This window comes from Phragmites australis, chromosome 16 (assembly GCF_958298935.1).
Source record: "Phragmites australis chromosome 16, lpPhrAust1.1, whole genome shotgun sequence".
Lineage (NCBI taxonomy): Eukaryota > Viridiplantae > Streptophyta > Magnoliopsida > Poales > Poaceae > Phragmites > Phragmites australis.
Window position 1 is genome coordinate 21,039,318 of NC_084936.1, and position 10,379 is coordinate 21,049,696.

At 44.9% G+C, this 10,379-nt stretch overlaps 1 protein-coding gene across 1 annotated transcript; it reads left to right on the forward strand.

Annotated features, from left to right (window-relative positions):
- The first annotated feature begins 5,484 nt into the window (after window positions 1–5,484).
- Window positions 5,485–8,839, forward strand: LOC133895420 (putrescine hydroxycinnamoyltransferase 1-like). Its single transcript, XM_062335721.1, has 2 exons — window positions 5,485–6,061; window positions 7,852–8,839. Exons 1-2 carry the CDS (start codon window positions 5,630–5,632, stop codon window positions 8,716–8,718), a joined length of 1,299 nt encoding a protein of 432 aa, XP_062191705.1. The 5' UTR covers window positions 5,485–5,629; the 3' UTR covers window positions 8,719–8,839.
- The last annotated feature ends 1,540 nt before the right edge of the window (window positions 8,840–10,379 follow it).

The window sequence follows — 10,379 nt, forward strand, 5'->3', positions numbered from 1 at the left end:
AGATTGAAGGTGATATGCCCTAGAGACAATCATAGAGATAATTGTATCACACGTCTATATTCATATACTTCTGAATAATGTGTTATTCTAAGAATGACTATCGTTTATTTTGATTAGCAAGTATGTGACTTGTTTGAGAAATTTTTTTTTATATCGTGATGTTAATATCTATATTAAAAAACGACATACCATATGCATTATGCCCATTTCTTCTCCTTTCCTTTTGTAGTGTCGATGTTAAGGCTGGTTTGTGTCATTCGCATTCTGAAGCTTCTCCTTTTCTTTTTCTGCTGGTAGCAGAGCAAAAATATGTGGATGTGGTGTTCCAAAGAAATCTACCGCACGGATGGTAGCTCGACGTAGGCTCAATCAGTGATCACTAGCGCGCGCACGGCGGTCCAGCTGCCAACGAGACCGTTGCCGGTGAGCCCCCGCGGCCTTGATTAGCCATATTAAAGGTTTGCATCAAGGAATTTTAAGCCTCACAGCTCATTACACGGAAATAGGTCCACATGTTGGCTCCAATAGCTGCTAACAGCTAACTACTACCAGTTGTCCGACCTAAAACAAAAATAACTAAATGTCCTATTTATTAAATTAGAGGTCCAGACTATCCTACTTATTGAGCTAGACGTATTATATAGATGGGATGTATAAAATGGATCATTAGAAAATAAAAAATTACCCGATATGTAATACACTCCTAAGCTTCAATGTGGGTCTGCCCTCCGCTACTACACATGCAGACAATATCCAACATTGAACTAGTGGCAGTGACAGAGGTTGAGCCAAAATTTAGAAAAGACTACTAGCAAGAAATAGATGAATTATACAACTAGGGGTGCCATTTGACACCAATTTAATCAAATATAGTAACAAACACATTGTTTTTGTATGTGAGGAGCAAATACATGGGGCTATATATGGATAGAAGAAAATTTTATAGAACTCTATTTAAAAATATTCTTATAAGATCTCATCTATACTATTCATCTTGTGATTCAATGGTTAACTTGAAGTGAAGAGATAAAGAGTTGACACGTATTATTATATAAAAGAGATTTTCGTAAAATATGATTCTATAAAATTTACTCTATGACCCATACTGGCCTCTATGAAATTCCGTCCTAGTGGGTCCACCTGCCATGGTGCCTATATGCGTTTCTTTTTCTAATAAAGCAATGTACTTCGCTCTCTATATAATGCATGTACTCGATCGTTTATTGTTGTAAGGTTTGGCCATACGTTACGTATATCATAAATTCATAGAAACCAAATATTCTAAATCTAACTTAAACACAAAGCCTATTAATAAATATCTACGTATAATGCTGATATACGATGCGAACATGAAGATCGATCACAACCAGTGCCATATGCAAGGGACGCCTCCTTTTCTAGAATCTTTAGATTGAGTACCTGACAACCCTATTGTTTAATGCGCCCTCAACTTAGCGCAATATCTGATAGCTCCAGAGAACTGGGTATAATTTAGTTGGTTAGGATCCTAGTGGGGATCTGTCCACACGAGTTTTAAATTTTAGACTTAGATATGGGTGCTTAATTTTCTCTTAGGATTAATTAAATTCTAAGTAGAAAATAATGTATGTGCATATATATACGTTTAGTGGTAAAGTGTGTCCATGTTACGTGCAGGTAGATCTCTAATTTCGTTTAAACATATGCTAGGACGTATATGGTAACGTGATAGCCTAACCTCGCCGGACAGCTGCTGGCGAGCACGAATCGCGAACCCCAATCGACAGTGAAGCTCGTGGACTGAAATTTCCCGCAAATTCAGTCGAGTGAGCTCCAAGCATCCCCTGGTCTTTGCTAATTAAGTTGCGGCGATCAAGTTGCACGCTGGTATGGACATGTGGATGTGTGGTTCTGGCTGAAACAAGAGGACGCAGCCCATGCCGCGCGCGTGGCTTGCTCGTTACTACTAGTATTTGTCACCTACCTGCGCAGACTCGCGGCTTCCACACACGCCACCTTGCACACGGCGCGAGAGCAACACTGGTTCACGAGTCCGCTGCCGATTCAATTTGATAGGGAGATTCCACTCAACAGAAAACTGTACTGGATAAGGCTCTATTATTTTCTTGTGAATCAGCGCAAACTTTTCTTTCTGCTAGTATTTGGTTGAAGAGCGAGGTGAGATGGGATGACTCTATTCATGTATTTAGGGATGGTCCGGAATCAGATATTTGTTTGGTGGGTGGGATATAATGAGTACATTTTAGATTTCGGACCCACCATCAGTGACCCGTCCCAAGTGGGATGGCTGCGTTCAGCTTTTTTTTTGAACGGATACATCCCGAATCTTTGAATAATATTCTCTGATTCAGAACCATCCCATTCCACTGAACTTTAACCAAACAGCTTAAAAAACGGGATGGATTCACTCCGTCCCACCCCGTCCCACGAACCAAACACTACTTTAGAGTATCTCCAAGAATTCTTCCATCCCACCCGCTATTCTACTCTAGCCAAAATATCCAAAATCCGATCTCCAGAAGCGACACCGTCACACTCGCGATTTTGACGTGCATTCCATATCCGACCTCCCACACGTTAACTGTGGCATCCCTCTCCCCGCACGTCAAATCTCCAACCGTCACTCGCCCGTGCTCTCCCGCCACCATTCGGACACCCGTCCTCCCTACCGTTGTTGCTCCTCCTCCTCCTCGTATCGTCCCCTCTCCAGTGCCTCTCCCTCTCAAGGCTCGGCGGCGCGTCGGGCTGCGGCAAAGTGGTCTGCGGCCGCAGCCCACCCCGAAGAGGGAGGAGGAGCTGGCGGACGAGGACGGGAGGGAGAGGAAGCAGCGGCGGCGGAGGGTGTGGAAGAAGCGTCAGAGCAGTAGGCGGATGGCACGGAGGAAGCGACAGAGCAACAGGAGGGGGAGGGCAATGCCTTTTTGCCCGAGTTGCTCTCAACATAAGGCAATGCTGTTGACCGCCGCCGCTCGATTCAATGCCCACAGCGAGCCTCTTTCCGATTCCTCTTCATTTGAGCTCCACCTCACCTCTAAAACAATACGCCTCAATCAATTTTAGATACTCGCCAGAGATCTGCCACCGCACACGCCTTCTTCTCCGTCACTGGTCATCCATGAAAAGCCCATCCAGAAGCACCTCCGCCCCTTCTGTTTGTACTCAACCACGTAAATCTGGCAAAAATTGCACCACATATGAATTCAGCAGCCTTCCCTTGTTCCCTTTTTTGTTCTCTGGGGCCACTCCATCCGAGCCTCGCTACCGGCGAGGATAGAGCGTGTTATTGTGAAGAAGGCTCAATGAATACATACTCTGCTGCTTTCACCTTTTTTGACTTACAAATCACTATTATGAGCTATACGTGTTTTCTCACGCAACTAGCTTCAACCAAACACCAAAATATATAGATCTGTGAATATATTGTTAATTATAGAATATTATAAAAAATAGAAAATAATATAAAAAGTAAAATATGAATGTGTTGTTAGAGTGATAAAGTAATACGAAGAGAGAATCTTTATAAATGATAATACATATAAAAATATAAATAGTAAAATATGAATGTACTATTCAAATTGCTCTAACAAACGTGCACGCTGATGGGTGCTGCTACAATCCGCGCGTGCCCTGGACTTTCACGCTACAGTTAGAATAGTCAAGCTGCGGATGGGGAAATTTCTCTGCAGTTAGAATAGTCAGTGACATTTTGGGGCCCCGGAACGGGAACAAAGAAATCTAAGCCCGTCTAGAACACGGAAATTTCCTGGAAGCGGAGCAGCGGTACTCTACTGCCCCTCAAGGTGACCGGGAGAGTATTCCACGTTATATTTATTGGTGGAGGACCACCGTTGTGGGACAGGAAGGTGTGGGATGTCCGGATGGAGAGTGATCATCTAACGTAACAACACACGTAATATCACTGCTGACATACAAGACCTAATAAGAATTTATTCACGTATCAACAACCACGTCACATCGAACTGTCTCGTGCCCAGACTCTAGGACCAGTGAGAGACGACGGCCAAGACGATCTCGCAGGTCACGGTCACAGTAGCAGTCCAGGAGAATGCTTCAGCGATTGGTTGCGAAAATTTCGGAAGTAACACAGAAGTTCAGTCATTGTGAGCGGTACGGCAAATCTGCTCGTCGCTTTGGAAAGCCGGAAATGCTGCTTGTTTTTTTTTAAAAAAAAAAACCAAATGTCCGACCGAGCTGCACCCAGAAAGCCATGAGGTGCTACATGAAGGAGCGACCTAGATACGGAGACTAGCGTAGAAATTGCAGACATACAGCACGATGGAAGGAAGGCGGTTGCAACGTGAAGAAGATGTGAGATGCAAGTTGTTCTACGTTTGGATTCCGTGTCAAAGTTATATAAAAAAAAAAGGCAACACCTATCAAACAGAGTATGCCCAGAGAGTGAGCTACATTGGAATTTAGCTTGAGTGAATTCACACTACGATTTTTTTGGGTTCCCTTAGGCCACGCCCAACAACTTTCCTTTGCGGACGAGATTCCCATCGTGAAAGGATTTTTGTTCCCTTCAGCGCTTCAACGGTTTCCCTTCACGACGGGATTCTCAAAGTTATTCCTTTCAGAATGGGATTCTCTCTTATTTTCCTTCGCGATTCCTCTCGAAGAAAAGCTGTTAGATATGAGAGAAAATAAAGGGAATGAAAACGGGAAAAAGAATCAGGAAGGAAACAAAATGAAGGGAATATAGTTGAGGATGATCTTATATGTCGCCACGATATCTCAATAGCATGTGTCTCACATGGTAAGATATCAGTAGCATATAAAAAAATTTCAATGACACGGGAGAAATTTATCCATTTACTTTTGGTAGGGCATTTACAATGCAGCTGTCTCCTATATTGTCGTTTTGCACTAAAGTAAGGTAAGAGACGACTTAATAGACTATGCGTACATGTCTTGTTTCTTACTACGACCCCTTAATTTTCCCAATAAAGACACATCTGGTACAACGGTGCATTCGTCATTGTTGCTAAAAATTTGCTCAATAGACGAACAATCTCTCTCCTTTTTTTTTAAGTTGAATCGGTGGGGATCGCCCCTACTGATTATGTTTATACTATAGTAGAAGGAAAGAGCACAAAAGTTAGGTCATCTAGTTACGGCTTAGATATATATAGGCTAGCTTTTGCTATATGTGATAATGAAAATGGGAAGAATTGAGAGTGCTTCAACAGTTGGGCTCTTTAAAGAGCCCAATTGTTGGATTATATGGAGCTGGCCCGCTCTTAGATTAGAGTGAACCCTGCCCCTAAACTAGTTTATTGCCTGAACGGGCCCAAGCTAAAGAGAATTTCCAGTGCCCCGCCCGCAGCCAGGCAGAACGTAGAATACATGGATTGTGACACTGATCAGTGGACATGTGGCTCTGGTTGAAACAGCAGGACGCAGCAGGTCCACAGCCCACAGGTACGCAGCCCCAACTTTGTCACTTGTCTACAAATACTCGAGGCTCCACACACGCCACCTGCAGAGTCACAGAGATAACACAAGGTCACAACTCGCAAGCAGCACTGGACGCAGGAGTCCACTGTGTCACCCCCGTGCGTGTGCGACTGTGTGTAAGAAGAGAGGAAGAGAGAGAGATAGAGAGACGATGAAGGTTGACGTGGTGGAGACGACGCTGGTGGCGCCGAGCGAGGAGACGCCGCGGCGGGAGCTATGGCTGTCCAACCTCGACCTTGCCGTGCCCAAGACGCACACGCCGCTCGTCTACTACTACCCGGCGCCGGCGTCCCCGGCGGCGGACGGCACCGCAGGAGAGGACTTTTTCGCTCCAGAGCGGCTCAAGGAGGCGCTGTCCAAGGCGCTGGTGCCGTTCTACCCGCTGGCTGGGCGGCTCGGCGTGGGCGAGGGCGGGCGGCTGCAGATCGACTGCAACGGCGAGGGCGCGCTCTTCGTCGTCGCCAGGGCGGACTTGGCCGGCGATGAGCTCTTCCAGGACTACGAGCCGTCTCCGGAGGTCAGGCGGATGTTCGTGCCGTTCGCGCCGTCCGGCGAGCCGCCCTGCGTCATGGCCATGTTTCAGGTGACATGATCGACAACTCTGCGTTTCTCATTCTGCTTTTTATTATCTTCTTTATCCTTCTGCCCGGGTGCGTTTGCCGTGGACGCAATCAGTTGCACAGTTGATTTGCCAATGTGGACACGGCAACGGAGTTTGCTCATGGATGGGTTAGAAGGCCATCCCTCCTCGTGTCATCGTCTCTTTGCAACGCGTGAATTTTATGGATTACTACGTTATCTAGCCTAATTCGCATGAAATTAGATTCTGTTAGGCAGAATTCTAGCTCTATAATAAAATAAAATAATTTAAATATTTATTTTTAATTTAAAATAATAAGAAAATATCTTAACAAAGACTCTCAAATTATCCATAACTCTAACTTAAAAAATTTCTAAACCTCTAGCAATCAGGGTCTTACTTTTGATATGGAAAAAAGCGAAAAATACCAACTAATTAGAGTAGGGCTGAAAAAAAAACTCGCGGCTTACGAACTAACTCGGACTCGGCTCAACTCGGCTCGGTTTGTTACCCAAACGAGCCGAGCTCGAGCCACACCGCTAGCTCACTTTATAAACCGAGTCGAGCCGAGCTAGCTCGTGAGCTAAACCGAGTCATGGACCCTTGGCATGTCCAGCCTAGTAGTTCAGCACTCCAGCATCAGTCCGTTTATTTATAGGCAGTGCGTATGTGAATATTTTTGCTCCATTGATTTGTTGTTCTGCTTATTCATAGCTAGGTCTCGTGATGGATATAGTGCAGAGTTATATAGGTATATGGCTGGGCGTGGTGATGAAGACTGTAAAGCCGCAGCAAGTCTGAGGCTACTTGGTGTGAGCCTGAGCTATGTTTATGACTCATGTATGAATGTATATAAATAAATCTAGTGGTTATTGTTATCATGTGTTTCCTGTTCGCATGTAAGATATTTTCGAGCTTCTAACCTGCACTGATGCCTGATGGTCTGGCAGGCTCAAGAGCCGGCTCGAGCCAAGACGAGCCGTCATTTTAACTCAGTTCACAAATCGAGCTGAACCGAACCTATACTTCACCGAGCTTCTACGAGCCGTGGCTCAACTCGGCTGGTTTGCAGCCCTAAATTAGAGTACTCGGATCTAAATGTGTTCCACACTCAAGAATAGGAATAACTTTGCTGAAAGAAATCCTTCTAGAGATAGTAGGCTTGCCAGCTACTTGAACGTGACTTGTAGCCCGACCGAAACAGTTTATTGTGTATGCTGCCATATTTGGATGGTAGTCCCACAGTGCCATTATTACAACGTATTAACTAGGACACGCGTGGGAAATTCTGCTAGCCGCCCAAGAATTGGACGAGACAAAACTGAAGGTAGCAATCGAGATCTGAATATATCTTTTGACTACTGAGGCGGGGTCCAGCATCGCTATATCTCATGACGCAGCTAGCGTCTGGACTCTGAATACTTATCTGGTTAATTACTTTTGGACGCGACGATCTTATCTAGTTAATTATCTGCAACTAGTATGAGAGACCAACGCAATCCTCCATGTCATCACCAGTGCTGTCGTTTTGGATTTTGTGAGACTATCATTCATACGCATTTCGAAAAGAGAAGTACAGGAGTTTATTTTGATAGTTGTGAACTTGAGATCGAGACCTGTCAGAAAAAAAATCTCATATATAGTTTTCTTCGCCAGCCGTGACGGATGAAAGATATGTGATCACGTTTTCCATAAGATAGTGAGTTCAATTTCTAGTGTAAGTTCAGTAACTTATTATTTCCACCAATCCAACTATTGGGTAAATTTGTGTCTGATCTTGGACGTGCGTGCAGGTGACGTTCCTCAAGTGCGGCGGCGTGGTGCTGGGCACGGGCATCCACCACGTGACCATGGACGGCATTGGCGCGTTCCACTTCATCCAGACGTGGACGGGGCTGGCCCGCGGCCTCGACGCTGCCGAGGCGTGCGGGTCGCTGCCGTTCCACGACCGGACCCTCCTCCGCGCGCGCTCCCCGCCGACCCCGTCCTTCGACCACCCCGTGTACTCGCCGGCCCTGCTCAACGGCCGGCCCCGCGCCTTCGTGACCCGCGTCTACTCCGTCTCCCCCAAGCTCCTCGCCGACCTCAAGTCCCGCTGCGCGCCCGGCGTGTCCACCTATTGCGCCGTCACCGCGCACCTCTGGCGCTGCATGTGCGTCGCGCGCGGGCTCGCCCCGGACTCGGACACGCGGCTCCGCGTGCCGGCCAACGTGCGCCACCGCCTGCACCCCCCGCTCCCGCGCAGCTACTTCGGCAACGCCATCGTGCGCGACCTCGTTACCACCCGGGTCGAGGACGTCCTGGCCCGCCCCCTGGGTTTCGTGGCGCAGACGATCAAGGACGCCGTGGACCGCGTGGACGACGCGTACGTGCGGTCCGTGGTGGACTACCTGGAGGTGGAGTCGGAGAAGGGCAGCCAGGCGGCGCGCGGGCAGCTCATGCCGGAGTCGGACCTGTGGGTGGTGAGCTGGCTGGGGATGCCCATGTACGACGCCGACTTTGGCTGGGGCACGCCGCGGTTCGTGGCGCCGGCGCAGATGTTCGGCAGCGGCACGGCGTACGTGACGCAGCGCGCCAACAGGGATGACGGCATTGCTGTGCTCTTTGGGCTGGAGCCCGAGTACCTGCAGTGCTTCGAGAAGGTCTTCTACGGGGAGTGAGATCATCGCTACTGGCGTCTAGTAGTTGAGCTTTCGTATCGAGTGTTTATTATTCAGTTTGGAGTTTGAGGATGTGCATGTCTGCAGCTAAATTATATTCAAACAGCTTTTCTTGTGTTTCTCTCCCTGCTACAGAGCGCTATACTCGGTCAGTGAGAGAACTATACTAGGTTGTGTGCTTGATTGCTTGCATATAAAAGCAGCAATAACGTGTAACAAGAACGAGGAGGCTGGGGCACCAATGCACCATCTACCTTTTGGAAGTCACAACCATGGAAACCAAGCATTTGCTCGGTTGGCAGATGGTGCTGTCAAGCACAGCGTTTGACCGCAACTCAAACATAGGTGCACACCTCTTTCTTAAGTGAACGCCATGATATTTGATATATTCCTAAAAAAACAAAATGACAGCTCTCATCTAAACATTTCCGTTTTCGTGACAGTTTCAGAAAACATACGGTTTATGAAAGGTTTCTTTTGCGTTAGGGCTTGTTTGTGAGGACCAAATCCTGGCCCAATTAGGTTCAAATTTCCGGTACAGCCAACACGAAATGTGTGCCAGGACTTGGGCCTGCCAAACAAGGCCTTAGGGTGAAATTTGTGAGTTTATTTTATTTTTATATTTGCTAAGATAAATAACTAAATAAATATATTATAAATAAAAAGATTTAAAAAATAGATACCTACCGCCTTCTCATTAGACGGTTAGCCTTTTACCGTCCAAAGGTAGTAAGCAGTCCACCCATACCATCATATCCTCTCAAAAGTTGGTTAGCTTCTATGTGTGAACAATACTAGTTAGTCCCGTGTAAACAGTGCTCAATGGCTCTAATTTCTCCCTCATCTTCTCTATTCTCTTCTCTATTCAAAATAGTGATCTTTTATTGCTCTAAAAAATTTAAAAAAATTTATACATATTTAATAATATATGTGTAACCGTTTTAATTAGATTTACCAAAAAATTCTGTGCAGAATTTAAACTAAAATTCTCTAAAAAAAACTACTTTTATAACTTATAATAATTGTTACGGCCTCAGATAAATTTTAAAAAATAAAAAAATTCACTAATATTCTTCTTATATAATGGAATAATTTCTAAATTATTCAAAACCTATAATGTATAGTGAAAAAGTGAATTCCTCTATAATACTCTATTTATATGGACTTTTATTTATGGTGAAAAAATATAGCATTACAAAGGAACTCACTATTTCAGTATATAACCTAGGACTAAAAATAATTTTAGAAATTATTCCGTCACATAATAAGAATATTAGACATTTTTTAAAGATTTTTAGATATTTAGTTGAGGCCTTAACAATTGTTAGAATTTATAAAAGTAACTTTTTTATGTGAGAATTTTAGTTTAAATTGTACACAGACTTTTCAATGAATCTAATTAAAATGAGTTGCACATAGATTATAAAATAAGTATAAAATATTTTAAGATTTTTATAACAACAAAAGACTATTATTTTAAACAAAGAAGATGTGAGAAAAATTAGAAAAGTCAAGCACAGGTTACACGGGGCTAACAAGTACTGTTTACACACAGGCTAACCGCCTTTAAGAGCATCTCCAACCGGATCCTTTTCTCATTCCTTACCCTATTATTTAGCAAAAAAACACTCAAATCCTCCTCCAACCGATGCCTCAACCGA